The 23,047-nt window shown below is 36.9% G+C and overlaps 1 protein-coding gene across 1 annotated transcript in view; it reads right to left on the reverse strand.

The window, feature by feature from the left end:
* The window catches only part of LOC149084226 (uncharacterized), a 385,762-nt gene that overhangs the window by 121,778 nt on the left and 240,937 nt on the right, over positions 1-23,047 (reverse strand). Inside the window, exon 6 of the mRNA XM_089234569.1 lies at positions 6,944-7,014. Coding sequence (XP_089090695.1) covers positions 6,944-7,014 — 71 coding nt within the window. The remainder of the gene's footprint in view (positions 1-6,943; positions 7,015-23,047) is intronic.

The following is a 23,047-nucleotide window of genomic DNA, read 5'->3' on the forward strand; positions in this document are numbered from 1 at the left end:
GACCTACAAGAAGGCATAAGACATATGCAAAAGTTGCAAATGTCCACGAAGAGGTGGAAAATAACAAAATAGAAACTAACAAAAACACAATGACATCAAAAGATGTTAACGTGACTGAAACAAACAATAATGTATACTCTGTACCAGAAATTATACCCACATCAACTATTGCAGTTGAACGTAGGGAAAGTGTAAATAATGAGGTAACCGCAAAGATCCCTCCCAACAGGATAGATGGGGAGGTGTCCCAGATTGTGAATACCGGTAATAATGAGATATCATTCCCCTTGCAGGAGTTAATGGGTCTAATGAGAAAATGTTTTAATAACATATTACAAGCTAAGACATATCAAGAAAAATACTCAGTATTTATTGATAGCTTTACTGAAATATCCATGAAACTATTATCGGTAAACTTCACCAATGTTCAATAATAGTTCACAACAAATAAAATATCTCAAGATCATGGCATGGAACGCCAGAGGTATTATTCGTGATCTCCAAGAATTAAGAGAAATTGTTGCAGATGAAGATTTTGATCTGATGTTAATTTGCGAAACATTTTTAAAACCATGTTATACAGCTAAGATAGCAAATTATGATTGTATAAGGAAAGATAGAACCCACGAAAGAGGAGGGGGAGTAGCCTTATATATCAAAAGGCATTTAAATTATGACATTGTTGACCTCCCACATTCCCGAGATTGCGAAGCGTTGGCAGTGGATTTGCACCTCACTAGCACTAGAAAAATCCGAATTTGTGTTTTATACAAACCACCAAATAATCAATTTGATATCTCTCTGTTAAATCATATATTTGACTGCAATTATGCAACAATTCTTAGCGGTGATTTAAATTCTAAATCACCAATTTGGAATTCAAATAATTACAATGCAGCAGGACGAATATTAGAGCAGTATTGCAGAAATAAAAATATTATTACATACGGGCCAAGTGCTGCGACACACTATCCGGATGACAGCAACCGAACACCAGACGTCCTATATTACACTGGTCAAAAACCTCAGTGTTCCTTTAGCAGTAGAGGTAATATCTGCACTTTCATCAGATGACAGGCCAACAATTATTGATGTTGATTTCGAAATTCCCATACAACAAAAAATCAAAAAAATTACAAACTGGCCACTATATAGGCAAGTGCTTACAGGAATTGAAACACCAGATAATGCTAGTGAGTGTACCATAGATATAGAAAATGAAATAAACTCATTAACACAAAAATTGCAGGACACTGTTAATAATTCCACTCGGGAAAGGTCAAACGAAAACAACCCATTAGCACTCCCCAGATATCTGAGGGAAATGATAAGAGAAAAGAATAGAGCTAGAAGAAGGTGGCAAAGAACCAGAGATGCTACACATAGGCTCAGATATACAACATTACGAAACAATACACGTCGAGAAATCAGGGAATTTACAAGTGAACGATTTCTAAGGTTCCTAGAAGATGCTAATTGTGAGGATGGGTCGTTCTATAAAATTTATAGAGCACAAAAACCCCGTAGCCAAAGACTTACATCTATACATGGCCCGCATGGACTGGTATATACAGATGAAGATAAGGTAGAAGTATTTGCAGATACCTTTGAACTGCAATTCTCACCAAACACTAATACTTCAAATGTTCAGGTCGAGAGAGTGCTTAGAACTATTAATGAATATTTTGATAATCCTCCACCTGAAACACAAACAGCTCTCACTCCAACAGATATCAATGAATTAAAAACAATAATAAAACATTTGAAAATTCGGAAAGCATCTGGGCATGACCTAATTTCAAATATGGCACTGAAGAATTTGCCCAATAATATTTTAGAATATATTGTCAAAATTTTTAATAGATTGCTGGAGCTCAAATGTTTCCCATCTAACTGGAAAACAGCAATTGTTAAAATTATACCAAAAGCTGGCCAAGATTTGCACTTTCCAAGCAATTGGAGACCCATCTCATTGCTTAGTAATTTTGGAAAGTTATTCGAGAGAGTTGTGGTAACACGTATCAACACTTACGAAAAGTCTCATCCAACAATTGGGCCCGAACAACATGGATTTAGAGACGGTCATTCGACAACCACACAATTATTAAGAGTTATAGAAACACTCCAAGAAGCTAGAATTTATCATGATACAGCTGCAGTTGCACTGTTGGATTTAAGTAAGTCATTTGACAAAGTGTGGCATGAGGAGTTGCTCTATAAAATGATTAGAATGGCCCTACCCTTTAGCATAATTAAAATTGTACGTCATTATCTTGCAGCAAGAACTTTTTATGTAAAAATCAATGACACAATATCTACAACTAGACGAATTAGATCATCTATAGTGCAAGGCAGTGTTATAGGACCTTGCCTCCACAATTATCACATGAATGATTTTCCAGTGGCAATTAAGGGTATTACTGCGCTGTACGCAGACGATTCAATGATAATTTGTACAGATAGAAAACCACAGAAGGCATTAAGTAATTTACAAGAATTAATTGATCAAGTCGAAACATGGTGCGAAAACAGCAGAGTTAAACTTAATGCAGACAAGACAGTATTTATGTGGATCACAGGAAAACTAGATCTACCCCCAGATGCCGGAATAGTGGTTGGGGGGAAATTCATTGAACCTGTTATAAGTACTAAATACCTGGGAATAATAATTGACAAACGATTGACATTTGTGCAACAACGCAATTATGTAATACGAAGAGCAGACGTAGCAAAACACACTTTAAAACGCATACTTGCAAGCAGATCAACATTGACAATCAAGAACAAATTAAATGTATACAAAATGGCTATCAGATCCATACTTTTATATGCTGCACCAGTGTGGCTCTACTCGAGCAATCAACACATGGTTAAATTAGAACAATATCAAAACAAAACAATAAGAGCTATGCTGGGAGCCAATTGGTTCATCAGTAATAGAAGTATAAGAAAGGATACTGCAATGCCCACCATACACGCATTTGCACAAAAACTGGCTAATAATCTCTTCCAAACTCTTGAAGAGTCAGAATACCAAATCTTAGGGAAATATCCACTTACCCAAAAGATCATATATCAGCTTTTTCCAGACTCAAAAACTTTCTGGTTATGAAAAGACCGGAGGTACCGGGATTGCGAAAAATGTATATAAGCAACTATATATAGTGTAAATAATTAGACCAACTGCAAAATATCAAATTTTGTAGATAATATATATTTAATCAAATAATCATAATTAACTGCATTTAATAACATATAATCGCATTTATTAATATGATCTATAGTTGACGCTGAACATAAAAATGAGAGTAGGTAATATATGCATTATGATGAATGATTAGTGTTAAAAGAATAGCATTAATTATAACTTAATGACGTCCTAACAGGCTGATGAAGTGACATTCTGTCACTGCCCTGTTGAGTGACACTTTCTGCTTTCTATTTCTCCTCCAGCCTACTTAAGCTTTCTTTTCCCCCTAGATTAATAACCCAATATGGGTAATATTAAACTCTAAGTAGTTTAAAAATAAAACATATACAACCATGGCGAAAATAGCACTACTAGTCCAGGATGGCTAAGAAATGACTCAGGGGTATGCACTGATTGCCAATTTCAGTCGGAACCCACAGGCCACTATGTCATATTTAGGATTTAGGATAGTGTTACGTCAAGTGAACAGAAGGTGTCACCGAAAGCAATTTAACTTATCTAGCCATGGCATTTTGTACTACCGCTCGTTACGATTGGCAGAGTGGTGATGGAGAGGGTCTCGACGCGTTATTACTACTCGTTAGAACCTCCCTATCACCAATCAGGGTTTTCAAAAGAAAAGCAGTTGCCTATGTCCTACGATTACTTTGAATAACTCTGATTGAATACAAACCAGAATTTAATTGTATTAATTATGTAACTATATAAGAGTATTTGCATAAGCGGGCCTCTGCTAAAAGTTCCGAGGACCCTACTTGACCATGCGTTGAAGACCCATGATCTCCTATGTCTTGAATTTATTGCTATTTACTTCCTTGTTGGGAGTGGGTTCTGCAAGAGAAAATGGTCTTCATTGAACTCGAAGATGTAGTCATACCGCAGCACCAGAGACATATCGTTGGATTATCTTAAGCCGATCTGGAAGAACTAATAATTAACTTTAATTCGCTATGTATTTAACGTTTGGTATCTAGAGGTGGTTTATGCACTACTTTCTGATGTGCACTCTCATAATATTTACCATGATATCAAGAGCACCATGTTCGAAAACCCCCATTTTCGTAAATATTGTTGTTTTCAAAAACATTTTTTCATCGTCATCAAAAAATAATTTTTTTAGAAGTGGTTGTTTTTGAAAATGTTTTGTGAAACATTGTTTATAGGAAAATTCTAAAAATAAAATCATTGTCTTTAAAATTTTTTTCATCGCTTGAAAAAAAATAATCATTGAAAATCATTTCTCAAAGCCGTTTTAAAGGAAAAACCATCAGGAAATTAAATTTGGAAATGATTTCGAAACGTCTTAAAAATCAAATCATAAACACGTCATTGTGAATTGAACTGCCTAAAAATCATTGTTGCTAGAAATTTTCGTCCAAGAACTAGTTCTGTGAAAAGGATGTTATAAAAGAAAACTATATGGCAAAAAAAAAATGGAGTAGGTCCTACTACTCGTACAGCCAGCAACACGGCCTCAAGTTTAGACGTGAATGCGAATCGCGTGGTAGGTAATGACTTGAACGCGAAATACCAGGCAGATTACCCACGCTAACGTTCCTTGCGGAACCTCTAACGTAAAGGGTTATCTGTTTGAAAAGTAGCAACACCCTCCTATTGCCCACCTACCTATCCACCCACCTGGCCAAACATGAGAACCCTTTTCAAAGCATATGAGGGTAATATATATACTGTATATATATACTAGCCGTTACCCGCGGCTTCGTTCGCGTGGATTTGGTATTCTCAAAACTACTCGGCGATGATTCCCCCTTGGAAATGAATTTTCAGAAATGCCGTCTTAGTAGGTATCTATATTATAAAATATACTTTATGAAATATAATACTCTAAATTTCACATTTATGGCTTCAACGATTTCGGTGTGGCCAAATTTTTCTATATAACCTTTGAAATCCCTTATGACCTCCCCCCCCCCCCCCTTTTTCCAGATTTCGAATTTCAAAAATTCATTCTTAGTGAGTCTTTACGTCATGAAAAAAAATAACTATTGATCAAATTTCGTATTTACAGCTTCAGTAGTCTTAGCTTGGCCTGGTTATTTCTCCATATGACCCCCTTCCCACACTTATTGATCACTCTTATGAGCCCCTTACGGGTCGAATTCTGAAAACCCTCTTGCTAGTTAGTTCCCAGCCCCTCATCCGGGCAATGGCTAAAATTGACAATGGTCGATAGAGCCTGGGCGGTGCACGGAATGAAATGAAATGAAATGAATGAAATGCTAGTTAGTTTTTGCGTCACGAAATAAAACTTCTGACCAAATCTCATGACTATAGATTCAGTGGTTTCGGCTTGGCGTGATTTCTCTAAATTACCTTTCAACCCTCTTTTGACCCCCTTAGGGGGGGGGGGGGTCGAATTTCGAAAAACCTTTCTCAGTGAGTATTTACGCCATGAAATAAAACTTTTCACTTAATTTGATATTTATAGCGACAACAGTTTCGGCTCGGTGATGATAAATCAGCCAGTCAGTCAGGACATGTTACATTTTATGTATATAGATTTATATAGTAAACACAAAAAAAGTTAAAATTATAAAAATCTGTGGTAAGCACAATGCACGTCACAATCCGAGTGCAGGTAGACACTTTCTTTTTTTCAGACCGAGCACCACTCCGGTTATCAGCAATTTACTACCTAGTGAGTTGTGTGGTGCATGTGTGGTGTAGCAGTAGTAGGTAGGGCCTCCAAAAAATGGCTCGGGGATCCATGATGTTCTTAAGTCAGCCACCTCGTTGGGCAATTTGCCTGTTGTGGCGTTGTATTTGTATTAATCATTTTACGTTTTTAGCCTTATAACACTTATTGCAAATTAATTTAATTTTTACGGTGAAATATGTGCTGTGCACCCATCACGTACGGAAGAAATTAATGAGTGGTTGAAATTTCATTGATATTTCCGTATGATTTCTTCCATATTTATCATACTTACCAACTTCGATCGGGAGTTATGTATAATCACCGGCAAAAATGGTAAATGTAGGAAAATAGATCAAACTTACCGAGACGATTGGTAATTATACATAATAATCGGTAATTATGCTTATATATATATAATTTCCGATTTATCATATTTTCCGTAACAATATCATCAGGTTTCTCGCAATGAGCTCTACCTACAGACATCAAAAACACTGATAGGTTCTGAATATTTCCTAAGATATAAGCGTTAAAAGCATTTCGTTAGGCATCCTTTTGATTATACATCCAGTATTTTCAGATGATTTAAAAGATGTATTCACCTCAAATCTTAATTTTTATTTTTCAACAACGGGAACCCTTGAGAATTATCGACAAAATGGTCCTTTTCCTAGGTAGGGTCCAGAATCTTCAACAAAATCTGATGTTTCGTGTGCAGCTGCGGCAGAAATCTTCAAAGGATGTCTCACATTAATCCCATGAAATCAAGAAATATTCTTCAGAATATATTTATTTTCAAATTTCCGCAATGCTACATACAGTGCTTTGTTTAGTGGACTGTTAAAATTATTAGTTCATGGGTTTCTATCACCTCATGATTCAATCGATATTCTACATTCACGATTTATTCGTATATTTCAAAGCATCAGTTCTTTTTTGCAGCATTCTTATGGTTTCAATAGATCATATAAATTTTCATCGTGGACGTTGAGAGACGTCATAAGTATAAGCTGTTGGAGAAAAAAAGGCCGCATTGTTGAGATACAAGGAATCAATGCATAAACGGTACTTACATCATCGTTTTGTACATTAGGAGAAGGTAAAGTCATGATAGCTCCGGCTTTGTCTTTACCGACGGAGAGACCTGAAAGAAAAGACGGGAAATACATCATCAACATATTACATGAGATTCTATGTCAATAAGTTTTCTCATTAATATGATGCTTATATTATAGGTATTTACAAATATTAACACTGGAACGACGGATGTGGTCATTTCGATCGCAAACCTACTTTGGCACGTGTTTACACCCAAACGGTTTTATCTCAGACACTAGAGAGAAATTTCACGACTTATATTCTAGGTTCCTTAGTTTAGTGGTACAATGAAGTTCTACCTAGAACGACGGAAGCGGTAATTTCTACCGCTATGCAGATATTCTCTAGTGCTGTGTCTAATTTTTCAGTGCTGAGAAGTGAAGTGAGTGAAGTGTAATAAATACTTGTAGATGATAGCATGCTTGCCCGGTATGCAAGAGGACCTGGGTTCGATTTCCGGTGGAGACAAGATGACTCTTCTTTCCGAGTTCACCTCAGCATAATATCCAGAAAATAAATGTTTCCTTGAATACTTGTACTGTTTGTAGGTCTGTGTGGTGAGACATTTTATCGGGGAGATCGGCTCGCATTTGTAACTGATAAACATGCAAAACATGCTGAAATGGACAGTCTTCTTATGCGACCATTAATATTGAGGGAACCGATGCTTTACCATGGTATTTGCTTTTCTTTTCTACTGTGCCCTTTTTGTACCAGTCAAAGACACACTTTTGAAAAAGTTTGTCCTCGTACGTTATTCGATTAATTTAATGGATCTTTGAATCTTTGACGGTTTAATCGTATCAAGTTTCGGTAAAGAAAAACATATTTTTTGTTAATTTTTTCCTATATCGGTCTAAATGATTGCTACCATCATTATAGGTAGTTCGAAGTTCCCGTCGTTCCAGTATTGAGAAGATTCATCGAGAGTACACTAATGCTCCCATGGTTCCCAAAATTAAATGTCCGCTGGACAAAGTTCCGGGGAATGTGAAAAGGCCAAGCAACAAACCAGTAACATCTAGTCCACTTTGCACGTTATTCTAGCCCCGAGTATTGTGACCAGGCGTCGCATTTCAGCAACCACAGAAAACAAAACCAGGCAACTCCGTTCCAGGTTTCCATCATCGAGGCGCGAATACGAGCCGATCTGCCCGTTAAAAAATCTTGCCAGAGAGCAACAGGTGTACAACGGTACAATTTTTCAATCATTACTCTTCACTCAGTTGGAAAAACTTATTATAGATGGCAGCACCACACATAAGAAGCATTACACAGAAACAAACTCCATGTTATGTTCACACATTGCAACATGTACCAGTCTCGAAAGATCATAACACATATTAGAAACTGTCTAAACTGACTGGAGGACTCCAAAGGAGCGACTTACAAGATTGCATATAATTCAAATCTTTCGTTATATTTTTTATCATTTTACAGACACTTTAGCGAGTAACCAATCTAGTTACACTGCTGGTCCATAAATAGTAGGCAACAATGTAACAATATTTCATCGAGAAAAACACGGGAAATCACCAGTTCTCGCACAAAATGTGACTGGTAAGCAAAATTGCCAATTGTGACTGAATTCAATCTTTCAGAATGTGTCAAATGGCGGAGAAATTAACGACTGCCAGAAATCGCAGGGGTAATGTAAAGCAATAAAATGTAATTCATGAAAAAGCGTTAAACAAGACAAAATAATGTGCGAGGGGGAATATTTATATTTTTAGACATAATTACCGCAATATAATTAACAAATATAGGAAATAATTTTAGTCCTTGATTAATTAAATTTTTTGCGCTTTTCGTTGAAAGTATAGAAAAAACGGGACATTTTTTAAAATAAAAATGACGCTGACGGAAAAATGCAAGTTATATGGTCACCCTAGTAAACATGCAATATTTGTTGAAAATTGGTGATTTTTGGTGAGAATTTGCTGGATGTTTCAGTAATCTGATCACCCAACTATGAGTGCCATGCAGCCAGATTCCATTTCGGATATTGCTCCATCTTGATGAGCATATTATCACTCTTCAATTTTTGTCTAAAGGGTTGCTTACTCACACTTCCGTTTCACATTTTTTTATATGATTTATTTATTATATAGTCCACGACGCTTAATGGATGATCGCATCCGGTCTCGAGGTTTCTGATAACAATAACCAAATAATAACTATCCAGAAAATCCCGTTTGCAAGTGCGGTGACCGTACGTCCCGTTTGGTCGAACCGTACATATGATAAAAGAGTATTCTTCTTCTTTATTTATGCAACAATTTTACTTACACATACCCTGTGTAAAGTAAGAGAGTATTGGTAAAATGGTACAACTCAGTTGTTCTTTCCCACATTATTGGTTGCAAATGGTTCAGTCGTTCCTTTTTTTTTTGTATTCTAAAACGGGATTTTTTCCCCCTTCAAGCTAAAATAATGGGTTTTTTTTTAATTCAGCCATAATGAGGCTTTAGAGTAGAACTGTCTAATGTATATCGTGGATATTTTTTTTGAATGTATACAATTGGTTTCATAAATTTCTTGAGAAAGTCTCTCAGAAAAATGAATTTCAATTGAAAGAAACTGATCAAGAACTGAAGGAAAGAGCTTTTTTTCCCTTTCACTATAGGAAGTCCATCACAAAAGCAGCTCCACGCATATAATACTACGTACCGATTACGACATTAAGAATGGAAATATTTGTCAACAATGGGGAGAAGAGAACACATTCTAGCCTCCTTCATAATCTTGCATCCTGATAACGATAACTTACAGAAGGAGAAAAAAAAGTTTGGTTGAAATTGATCCGGGGATCCATGATGTTCTTAAGTCAGCCACCTCGTTGGGCAATTTGCCTGTTGTGGCGTTGTATTTGTATTTGTATTTGTATTTGTATAACATTATCCGAAGTCCAGATAACTGCGAACGAATTCTCTCCCCCGTTATGATATTGGTCCGTTCCTTTCGTTACATAAGTGATAACAATACAAAAATGGTAACATTATCCGCGATTCTAATGAGCGGCGTTGACTGTAATATACTTAGCATTTAGTGAATATTTAACTACGAACTATAACATTTAAAATGTGAATGCAATGTGATTGCTTAATAATTTCAAATGTGATTTTTGGAAGTTTGACAGCATTAAAATTCATCCATAATATTTTTTTTCACTTTTCATACAGTATTTTCATATTCAAAACAACTAAATCCCGAATATAGCTTCCGAACAGCTAACTATTCACTTCTACTTAATTCTAAAATAAATAGCCGTGCTATTCTTTTAATATAATGCCCGTTTCGTAACTGACATAATTACTTTCTTCCTTCCCGAGTTCCATTGGAAAAAGTGATGTTGTAACAACGTGTAACATGATGACATGGTGACCATTTATCTTCATAACACCACGTTATTACTACTTCCAAGAACATCAGAAATATATGGTATATATTAAAAAAAATAAAATTTTCTTTTTCACGAACCGTTTTGAGTTTCATGCTCAGAAGTATCGTATCTACACGTATCCGTAATAAGCTGTCGGAAAATTTATGGTCATGACGGAAGAAAAATAAGACGGAAGGGGGTGGGGTGGGGATATTCAGTTTTCAAATAAATGAATATTACGACATACTTATTTTGCCATAAATATCAGTTAATCACGATCTTGGTTGAATGAAAAATAAAGAATACTATTGTGAGGTTTTTCGGACTTTCTGCTGTCTGAAAATCTGCCTTGGCCATACTAAATGCGGATGCGCCCACCTCCCATTCCTTATTTCTATCACAAACTACCGTATTATCTTGTTATACAAAAAAAAAAGAAATCATCGTAATTTCATATTGTGCATCTCATGAGTTGCTTCTCTGATAGGTTGGATTAACAATGAATATTTTCATAAATAATTCATAAAAAATAGTTGTCTTTTTTTTTAAAGATTTATAGACGGCGTATAGATAAGTTATAATATAGTAATAATTAATCTATATACTAAATATAGATTAAGACGGTGAGTAGAGGAATCGATCCTTTGTTTAGAAAAACGTAACAATCAATCTTCTCCAATTCCTTGATATTTCATTATTGGTGGATAAAATTTGCAATGCGGATTACACAATTACATTTCTTTTCACAAAAGTGGAATTTGCAACCTCGGATTATTCGTGGGAAATTACGGATGTGGTAAAAAGATCTCATCACTGAGAGGTTGTGAAATTTTCGAAAACAGCACCCTCCCCGGAAACTCTGAACCCCCCACCCTTCAATCACAGAAATTCTCCTCGCAGCTTCACAATCACCCTACAACAGGGTTATATATCAAGGTCCTTGGGAAGATTTCAGAAAGTTTGGATGAAAAAATAATCAAATCAATGTTATGTACTGAAAAATGTTCTTTTAAGGGAGTCCGTGGCTTTCAGGATATGGTCACAAAAAAAATGGTCCGTGGAAGCAAAGTGTGAATAAGAACTCTCACCCCACAATAAGTTTCTCTCAGCAACTTAACATGAAAAGTTTATGTGAAATATGGCCGTGAACGAGTGACAAGTGATTAGCGTGATCAAAGCGATTTGATAACTTATTATCACCGAAAGATTCATTCTCAATTACGTACATAATGTCCAGCGTATCGTGTCAAATAGACCACGAGTCTTCAACCTTTTCTAAGTCATGAGGGGCATTTGAAGATTTCATGTTGATCAAACTTTCTCGCCATCCTTTCATAAATCATTTTACAGAAAAAAAAATATGCAATTGAGGAATCAAACAAAAGACTGTGTGACACACTGAAACATATTTTTGTCGTGGAATTAATATTTTAATAGGTGCATTATGCATGCTGTGTATGGTCTATCACTGATTAGTACAATATTAAAGTGGATATTAAATAGGGTTTGCTAATAATGAGAACTTTGGAAATGGTATGATGTGATTAGGGGAAATTATTTGATTTTTCAAAATTTTACTAAATAAAATTTATAAAAATTTATGCCATTATAAATTTGGGGACCCCCTTAAAGCATGGGGGCCCTTAGGATAATGTTACCCATGCGGAAATCGGGCTCCTGGACATTCCATACGGTAACTGACACATGCTCGAAACTGAAATAAACGTAATGTTAATTGTTGAATCAAACTCGAATGTTGTGTTTAACTAAGAAGTCGATACATCATTCATGGGTAAATAAATCATAGTGGAGCATTGCCCGCTTAGGCCGTGTTCACGCTGGACTGATACTACAATGATACGATTTGCGATGTATCACTTACCGTATCGGTGCAGTGTGAACCGCCCTTAGATGCTGCAATAAACACTACGTTTTTGGAGTTGGGATGAGATGAGCAACAGGTTGTAGATGTCTGACATGATACTACACGCGTAAGTACTACGACCAAACCAAAACATCGAACCCGATTCCGGCCTCCCGTTGGATACCAGGTTACTCCCGTTGCTACGACTGCAAGTTTCTCTTGAACGCCAGAATCGGACCTGGTACGATGTGAAGTAGAAACCACAGAGAATTTCTCAGTATGAATGTCAATCAATGCTAGACATACTGTGTTGTTAGACAAGAATTAAAAAAACAAAAACAATGTTCCGTGCGAAGATACTCACCAGACACTTCCGGTAGGTCTTCGTAACTCGGAGCACTAGACAGTTCGTACATTTCATTCAGGTAAACGTCCAGATGCTGACTGGTACGATCGCGGTTGCAACACAAGCTGCTGCTGCTGCTCCATTTCAACTTGGACTGTTGGGTTATACTGTCTACTTCATGCCCGTTACAGTATATAGTCGGAATATCTTCCACTGAAGGTGTGTGAGAACCATTCCTCACGTCTATTTCGATGGCCATGCTTGATACACTCATTCTCACGAAAGTCTGTCAGATTTCTGTCAGCCTTAATTGTGAGTTAAGACTTCACGAGTCAAACGGAAACATTTCGGTTTTCTCTCTCTTAGCACATTATCCAAAAAACTGAACTAATAATAAGTTAAACTTTTTTCAAATATCTCATATTCCCGATAATGGCAAAATTCTGGAACTTTGTGTAGTTGAAATTGAATGGCCGGTGAATTCAAAGTGGCATAAGTGCGTAAGAAATCTTAAATTTACGTATACGGCATAAAGACGGTCTATAATAATAAAAAGCACACAAAACACAAACGTAAAACTTCGGACCGTCGTCGTACAAGAACACATAAAAGTGACATTTCGCAAGTCATATCCACATCCACTACACGCCGCCAGTCGCTGCGTAGAGATCTTCTAATATGCATAACATATAACCACACACGCGTGCAAACGAGAAACAACCTCCCGAAACCTTGGCATAAATCAAGACCAGGGTAGAGAGAGAGAATCAGTTCATCAGACAGACAGACATACCTTCAAGACACATTCACGACGCCGATGATTCGTTACGTGCTTCCAAACAGAATATAAAATCATAATAATAAACAACCTGGAGAACTAATAAAAGCTCGAGAACGGGTTCGAAATGCATTCACACGTGCACGTAACATGGGGCGGCAAAAATATGAAAAATCAAAACAAAAAAGAAAATCAAAAAAATGAAAGAGTTGAATGGAAATGCGTTCGAACGTCTAGAAGTCAAAGATTCAACTGGTCGTGTTGAGAAAAGAAGAGTCGAAGAGAGAAGTGGCAAAAAAGAAGCAAAAGCAGGTCTTCTCTCATTGCGTCATGTCATTGCGCCCGTGTCGTCCTCCTGAACAAGCAAAAACGTAGTAAGGATTCTTTTTCTCTCGCTTTACAAAAATGTCGTGCGCGCGATTTTGCTCCTTTTTTCCGCTGCTTTTCCTCCCGTTCATTTTAAAGAGCCCTTCTTGTTCTTGTTCAAACGACTGACTGACTTACTATCCATCCGACTGTGGTAAATCGCGATCCACGGGGGACAGTTTCTTGGATTTCCTGCGACTAAACTACTACCAGAACATTTTAGAAAACTGAACCTTTGCCAATGTTTTCCCTTTCTTCCCAGATGCAAAATAAGCTGTTGGCTTGCGAAAGTGCTGTAGTATATACAGGTGATAATTTCTACTGTATTGAAGGACTAATAAAGTCATGGATGAATACAGTAAAATTCCGCTTTTGTGGACATCAGCGGAACAAAAAAAAAATTCGTCAGTGAAAGAGGAGGTGTGAAATGCAAGGGTGGCTTGAGTGAGGGTGCAAGGGGTGCGGTGCATCCGGGCGGCAGGTTTCAAGCGACGGCAGCTTAGGTTTCAGTTAGACGCCAACATTTTCAATAATTTTTACGCTTTTGAGTCATACTTTGATGACAAAGATGTTTATAAAACTTGAGGGAACATACAGAGCCTGGGGCCAGTAATACCAGAAACAAGAGTGTACTTTATCACAAAAGGGAAAGTATGGATTTTGGTGCCCTCATCCAGGACAATTTCTGGAACTGTCATATAATGGTTAAGCAAAAATTCGGCGTCTTACTTGTCCGGCTCTGGAGCACCAGAAACGAAATGAGGTAAATTTCTAAATATAAAAGTTGCGTCGTTTATATATCCTGTTTACGGGACAAGTGTGAGTGATGGTCATGGGCTTCCACAAGGGTGATGCTGACAGGGATCCCGCTTCGGATGATTCTCGTCATTTTTTTTTGCCACTCTATAAATTCAGTGCAGAGGGGCCTGCAAACGTCTCAACCTATTTCTTCTGCTGCAGGTTGTGGGGGCATGGTAATGATGGCTCATCAATGAGAGTTTTAATGTGGATCAAGTTATCTGGCATAATTAAAAACGGTAAAGCTATCTTGGACCAAAAGTAAGTTTCCTTAAAAGCGGGACGTATGGGCATATTTCGTTCATTAAACAATCGCTTTGTATTAAGAAAATCGTGTTTATCCCAGAGTCCCATTGCTCTGTCAGCAGAGCAATGGGCTCCCCCCTCCCCTCCTCTTTGGAGGGGGGGGGGAGCAAACGAGGCTTTGCACCCTGCGGCAGGTTAGCCTGAGCCGCCCCTGGTGAAATGCATACTTTGAATAGACCAGGGAAATTAATATTTTGCCGTGCAAGAAAGCTGACTGTTAAAAAGGGTTTTACTGTAATTTGTTTCGTCGTTCGAAGATCGAATGATGGAAATTATCTTGTAAGGACCCTGTTGGGATAATAATATCGATGCATCACTGAGATTGTTGATGCGAGCGATTATGGGAGAGGCAAATTGGGATAGCAGGCCCTAATATTATGAAATTATTTTAAGAATTCTCATTGAGCGTGGAATGATCTTGTTCTAGCTATTTTTTGGCGGACTCCTATTCATGCCCAGTTTCCTAACTAACGTTTTAGTTTTAGCCCAGAAAGTGCATACAAGTTTATAGAAATCTCATTTAGCTAATGTACCCTGACAGCTACTGGACTAGGTGGCCCATATGTTCACATGTTTAGATACACTTCCTAGGTCAGAAAGTGTATCAAAAGCCAGGAAATGGACTAAGGACAGATGAAATGAACTCATTCCATCTGTCCTTAGTCCAGTATTTGATAAGCCCTTCTTGTTCAACCGATTGACTGACGTACTATTCATCTGACTGTGGTACACAATGCACGGCGGATTTATTTCTTGAATTTCCTGTGACTACACTACTACTAGAACATTTTAGAAACTGAATCTTTGCCAATGTTTTTTGTTTTTTTTTACTTCAGATGCAAAACAAGCTGTTGGCTTAGAAAAGTGCTGTTTATATATAGTAAGGTGATAATTACTACTATATGTGAAAAGACTGAGAAATACTAATGGCTGAGAAATAACATGGTCAGTAATACTAATTCGTTTCATCATAGAAGATCGACTAAGGGGAATTATCTTGTAAGGATTCTGTTCAGATAATAAGGGCAATCAATGTGTCACTCAAGCAGTTTGAAAGATTGTTGGATAAAAATTGAGATAATAATTATGAAACTATTTTTAGACTTATTATTTTAATGTGACGAGATATTTTTTTATCAACTTTTGATGCGGTTTTCTAATCAAAACCATCAAAAGATTTTAACCCAATAATGTGTAAGACAGACACAGAGACTGTATGAAAAGTTTTTTTTGTTTTTATTTTACTAACCATACAGCCCCTTGAAATATAAATGACATATCTGAGTACTACACATTATTTGGAAACTTTTTCTAATTGGAAGTATGCCTCTAGGATCAATTGCTCACCAGTAAAATGCCGTATATCCTATTCGGTATGCACCCTGCATATTTATTATGTTAAAGCACTGATAAATTCGTGTGGATGATAATAAAAATTTGTTTCGTCTTCGAAGATCGACTGATGGAAATTATCTTGTAAGGATCCTGTTGAGATAACGAGGATCATCGATGTGTCACTGAGATTATTGTTGAAGGATTGTGGGAGAGGAAAATTCAGATGGTATATAGCCCTAATTATGAAATTATTTTTAGACCTATTATTGAGTGTGAACGATTGTTTACTAGTTATTTTTTGATGGATACTCAAAACTACACATTTTTCTAATTAACGTTGGACTTTCTGCCCAGAAACTGATTAAAAGGAAATCCCATTAGCTGATATACACTTGACAGCCAATGAGCTCGACATATGTTCACATGTCTAGATAAACTTCCAAGGATAGTTCATTTCATCTGTCCCTAGTCCATTAATAAGCCCCTCTTATTGTTCAAACTTCCTTCTTGTGACGGGAATTCACGTCATGTCAGAGACGTTGTGAATTCTGATTCCTGGAAATTATGTGACGTGAAATTCCCACGTCAATGAATTTCCATGAATCAGAATTCACAACGTCTCTGGCATGACGTGAAATCACGTCACGTCAGTATAGTGTGTCTCTTCCTTTAGTCATGGATGAATTTCACTGATGTCATTAGTGCCATTGCTAGAGCCATGAAAGCTACAAAGATGCTAACAGTCAACTCGTGTTGGAAGATAACTTTTGGCTGCAATGTGTGCCCGAGGACGCATCCATTTCTACGGAGTCACCGAAAAAGCTATGAAATATATTACTTATATATTATTAGTATAAATATAATCTTCTATATATATAAAATTGATTTTCTGTCTGACTGTCTGTGTGTGTGTATGTTCGTTCTCTATACAAATCTACAATTTTTGATGGATCGTCGCCAAATTTTGCATATATACCAAATGGGACCCAACTTAAACGATAGGCTACTTTAAATTTTTGTCAGAGCAAAGTAAGTGCCCCAAATGGGCAAAAACTGTAGGGCAACAATGGTTTTCGGGCCTCAACAATAACTTTCCGAACGTTTACTTTGGTTACCGTGGTTCCCTAGCAATGCGTTTCAGACGTGTATATGCCTTTCCAACTGTTTGTCACTTCTTTAATCCTGTTAGTATATGTATATGTATAATAGTTTATGCCTCTATAATGGTTTGCCAATACTTTCAATGCTACACATGCTATTATTCAATACAATTACATTTAAATACTCTCAGTTATGAGGCTTTTTGAATAGACGTCATAATCATCATCGCTTTGAGGGTCAGGAAAAGGGTGATCCTCATAGAAATCAGTGTTAAAATTGTCGATTTTACTGTAGAAATGCTGAAATTTGGTGGGGTTTTCCGCCACATCAATAATTTTAAAAAATTGAATAGAATTCCCGGTTTCTGAAATATTGTGTTTGCTTAGAGATATACGAAGCCCAGGAGATTTAATATGAAGTAATTAGCCGGACCTACTTTTGAGTTGGGTATTCATGTAATAACATTGATTTCAACTTTTTATTTATATCTTCTCAAGCATCAAAAATTAATGTCTCCGTATTATCTTTTGATATTCAACTGCATCAATTTATACAGTTTAGGTTGTTTTAAAATTAATTATGGGCCCATAAAAAGTACATCGAAAAAAATTCCACAGCTTTAATTAAGCATTTTTGAAAGCTGGAACAGGCAGATAATTAACTTGAAGTTCGTGGGGGGGGGGGGATAGAAATACATAGCGCCCCTTAAAAAGGAAAGAAAAGTATATATTCAATTCTATGGTTCTTTAAATCTAGATTTGTCTATTTCATGAGTCGCACAGGAAGTCGCCATATTGGTTTACTTAGACACGGTTTGCATGTCCCTCAAAGAAAGAGGGAGATATCACGTGTTTCTAACAGCCTGATTGAAGAAAACCCGGGCAGCGCCGGGTATTATAGCTCCTCCCCAGCGCGACCCAACCCGCAAGGGTAAAAGGCTTATATCCCGGGAGCGACAGAGCCTGGGTTGTGCCTGGTCTGTCGGGTATTATAGCTAGTACTAATATATTATTCTACTCATGGGGGGGGGGGGGGAGGCCAATCGCCCTCCTCTGGATCCGTGCCTGTGGGATACCCCACAAAGAAGATCAAGATTAAGAAGTGGAAAACAAGTTCATTACGAGAAACCTAGCGCAAGGGTTTTTGTTACGTTCGTGCGTTTAAATCGACAATGGTTTGTTTCAAAAACGTGGTTCTCAAGACGTTTTGTTTTTGACTATTTCTTTGTTTCAAGACCCGTGGTTCTCAATCTGTGGTCCGCAGAACAACACTGGTGCCACGTGAAGCCACTTCTAGTGTTCCGCGAAAAAATCAAATACACAATTAAAAACTGTTGCAAAAAAAAATTCATTTTTTATGGGATTGTAATCAACCATCGCGAGAATGACTGTTATACTTTTCCGTTATGCATGTGGTATCGTGAACTTCATTCACACCCAATTGCTATGAAAAATGACGTCCATTTATTAGACCGTGTAGTATGAAAAACCAAGCAAGTTACGTTACAATGACTGTTAGTGGAAGGGTCCATTCGCTGACATCCGAGATACGGTAAATAAAAGATTACGTACAGCCAAGCCCAGTAGTTCTTCGTAAAGTGTTACGATAAAAAATCGCATTCCAGAACCCCCCGTTACGATTCAAAGCCGTTAGAAGGTAATTAAATTTCTCGGAAGATTGCGCTCGTGCAGCAGAATCAAGCAAAGAAATAGAATTTGTGGGGGAAAAACTCTAGAGATCACAAGAAAGATATTTAAATTTAAAAGAAGTTGAATTAGCAAAATAGGGGTGGCGAGCCCCGCGCCCGCGACAAGATTTCGTTTTTTTTTCCTTTTAATAATGAAGTTATTTTTGCAAGAAATATTTTTTTCATTGCGCCCTTGATTTCGAAAAATCCTGCTTTAAAGCTTTTGTTGTATTGTATGTTCCGCGCGCGCGCAAAAGAGGCCAAAGTTTAGTGTTTCGAGATTTCAGACAGATATTGGTCATATAGATCAATCTATGGTATGGCACGTTTTTTTTCGCGTGTAGAAAAATTGGTACAGGAAGCCTTGTTACAATACTCTGAAAAATTAATTAAAATGAAGAATAAATGGCTACCAGGCATTATCATATTGTTTCAGAAAACATCGACGAAAATCACAGGAAGCCATTTCTACTTCTGCACAAAGCAGCTACGGCGCGGTAGCCCAGGTCTATAAGATACTCCTCGCCTAAAGAACCAAAGGATCTTTAGACATGTCGAGATTCGATACCCGGTTCGTCCTTGTCAGAAAATGTCTGACGCAGGGGGTACAGTGGGTACAGTACAACAGAAATGGCGACATGACCGCAGAAAAGATTGTTACCCCAGGAATCGTTACCACACCTGGGGATTAGAGCACCAACCTCTCGGTGAGTATAAGAAAAAAGGCTGCCGTTCGGAATTGTGCAATAAATTGTGGGTCCCAGTCTAGTTAGAACTCGTTTTCAGAAAATCACCGAGGTGCGACAAAAATGGTCAAACAAAGCGGATATAAATGAATGTCAAGCGATGACAAAAAACAAAACTTCGTGATTTTTGTTAGTTTCGCTGCTTTTCCGTATTCACGGTCACTCCCGGAACACAACCCCGCGAATACCGAGGGCCCGACTTTCTGACCAAGTTTCCCCCCCCCCTCCCATTATTATCCTGGTAATACGACTCAGGATGAACTATAATAGAGAAAAAAAAACAAAAAAAAAACAGCTGCATTATATTATAATGAATATCCAAGGTGTCCGAAAAAGGGGATGCCAACTAAATATTAAAAAAAATCTTCTTCATTAATTAAAACATAAAATGTGGGACATTAATATGACAAAAATGCTCTTGAAGACATAACGTTTTACAAAGAGCTCTGCAAGGCTACTACGAGTTTCAAAAATGTCTTGAAAATAAGCGACGCTGAAATTTAATTCATTTTGCATCTTTCTTAAATAGCATTTTTGCAACTTTCATGACTAAAAATGACAAAATTGTGTAGTTACGAAATTTAACGATACATAGCGCTTAATTGTTGTATTCTTATTGGTTGTTGGACGAAGGTTGATATGTCCCACGAGTGCTCAACCTATTGGAGAGTATGGAAACGTGTCGCGGGTGACTTTAGTTATCTAGAAATGTGCTGCGGACCCCACTGGGGTCATCGGGAAATGAGGGACGCACTGCACATATTTGCAGATCACTCAAGTATCCTGCGGCACTCTTACAAATCACTCAAATTAAGCGGCCCGCGACATGTTTACAAATCAACGATGTGACCCTTGTTCTAACGGTTACTACATTTACTCTCTTCCACAAAGTTTTCCAAAAATTATTCTCCATGCCCAATTTAGTTAATGGCATGAGTTACATCAAAGTCTAGGAACAGTTTCTCGAGAAGCGTAAATTACAGACCATCGTCTCTTACTCCACTATACACACAATAATCATGTATTGTTCTGCAAGTTGTAAACATATCACATCTTAAAGATTCCCAGAAAATTACCAAAGACTGAATGCATCGATTTGATGCATTTACGCACTAAAAAGTAAAAATAAATGCAATAATAGGCATCTCTCTCTTTTGGAGAAGTGCATTGACTTCTTCGAGTAAGTTTCAAAGTTAATATGCGGGCTCAATATAGAAAAAAATAGATTTGGAGACGAAAAAAAGCACCTTGAACCCGTTATTTTCTTGATCTTAAACTCATGTAACTTTCTTATTTTATTTAGACTTTCTTTATGTGAGACAGTTTTGTGTTCGTTTGGGGAAAGAAAATAAAAGAAAGCAGGTAAAGCAAACACGAAAGTGTCCAAGAATAGACATTTTGACGAAGACGAATGCGGTCGGAAACGCATTGGATGTCTGTGTTGACAGCTTATAAAACAAGAAGGGAAGTTTTTACTTTTTCAGGACCGACATCATTAAAAAAAAACGAATATTATCGATATCGACATCAAGCTTGGTCAATGACCGTATCACAAGGGTTGCTCAAACTTTAAGAGAGTGCGGGTCGCTTTGCTACTTTGAATAAACAATCACGGGTCGCTCAAATGATCAGTAAAAGCACAGCGGGTCATTTAAGTGGTGATACTTTTTAACATGGTGAAAAATCGTGCTCTTAAAGAAATATCATTAAAAACACTATTGAAATACTGATATCAAATGTTTTATACATATTCTTGATTGTTAATGCTATCCTACGCGTGCATAAAGTTTTGCATATCTCTGATACTTAATTTTTTATACATTTTCAAAAAAATGGGCACATGACCAAATACCATGGCATCGGTGTGATTGAATGAAAATTGATTCAAAATATAAAATAAACTGCTCAGTTCATGAAACGAAGCAAAAGGTGGAGATTTCATTGGCTAAATCATATTTAAAATCAAATTTTAAAATTTAACTTTTTTGAAATTAAAATTTTTAAATTCAAAATCAATTTTGAATAAGTGGTAAGATGCTCGTCTTCTATTATGAATGTAACCGTCAAGGTCCACGGGTTCGAATTCAGCCAAAGACCATCGGAATCGAATTCTTTACCTGCCGAGCCTGGGACGACCACCTATGTAGAGGAGCCTTCATTTCCCACCCAACTCCACTGGTTGGTGGCGATATATGACCGGAGTTGGCGTGCGCTATAAAGTAGTAGCAGAATGTCTCAAAGGTACATATACTATTTGTTGACAAGTCAAGCAATGATGATTGGATTCAACCCTTGGAATTTGGAGCGGAAGACCAGTATTACACTATAAAAGTTTTATAAAGTTCTTTTGTAAAACTTGAAAAATTCAACCAAAATACACAGCTCATCGGATACAAATGTAACCAATAGGCATATCGGTTGTTAAAGTTGTGTAAAAGATCTTTTATCAAACTTTTATAGCGGAATCCCGGCCGGAGAGACATTGCTGTGCATTCGTCAACAATGATCGAAAAATAAGTTAGCAAACAATAAATGACATTTGTTGTTTACTATTCAAATCTATGTAAATCATATAAATACAGCGTGTGCCCTCCTCCATCCCTGAAGTGCAAAATCCTATATTTTCTTAAATATTGACAGCATATTTATTTTTTTTTTTTGTCATGACCATTTGAGGTACCACATTTGCAATATAACTACCTCAAAATTTTTCTTCTCTGGATATTTCACAATTCTTGCCAACTAGAGGATTCAAGTGCACAAAAAATACAACGATATGACACATAGATCTTTTCTTAAGAACAGTGCTAGGCCAAATGAAGTAGACGTGATTGGAATCAACCGTACCTGGAAATTAATAGCAGATGAAATTAACGTCAAGAAAACTGTTCAGTTCATCAAATGAAGCAAAATATTTGAGATCTATTTATAAATATTTGACTTCAAAAAAAATTATTTGGTTTTCAATTTTCTTTAATACAATTTTAAATAAGATTAAGCCAATGAAGTTTAAATTTTTGCCTAATTTGATGAATTAACCAGTTTTCATCGTTTTAAATCACTTTTTTTTAATTCAATTGCAATGATGTCATGTCATGGATTGGAATACTCTACTAATTTCGTCACACACCATGATCAATTTGTTTTCTTGATTTCCTGAATAACATCACTGTGAATTTTTTTTTGTCTGATACGTAAGAGCCATGTCAATTGAGTTTCAAGGTTGAGACATTTTTCTACGGCCTGTTCTGGAGTTTTGTGAAATACAGGGTGTCCCATAGATTCGTAAATAGCTTAAAAATTCAAGGAATCGCAGTTGAATATCTGAATGCGATAAAAGTTTTTCTCGCGAAGGAAAATTGTTTAATGT

This window comes from Pholcus phalangioides, unplaced genomic scaffold, assembly GCF_987345545.1.
Source record: "Pholcus phalangioides strain wild (caught in Gottingen) unplaced genomic scaffold, Ppha-v1.0 ptg000008l_1, whole genome shotgun sequence".
NCBI classification, from domain to species: domain Eukaryota; kingdom Metazoa; phylum Arthropoda; class Arachnida; order Araneae; family Pholcidae; genus Pholcus; species Pholcus phalangioides.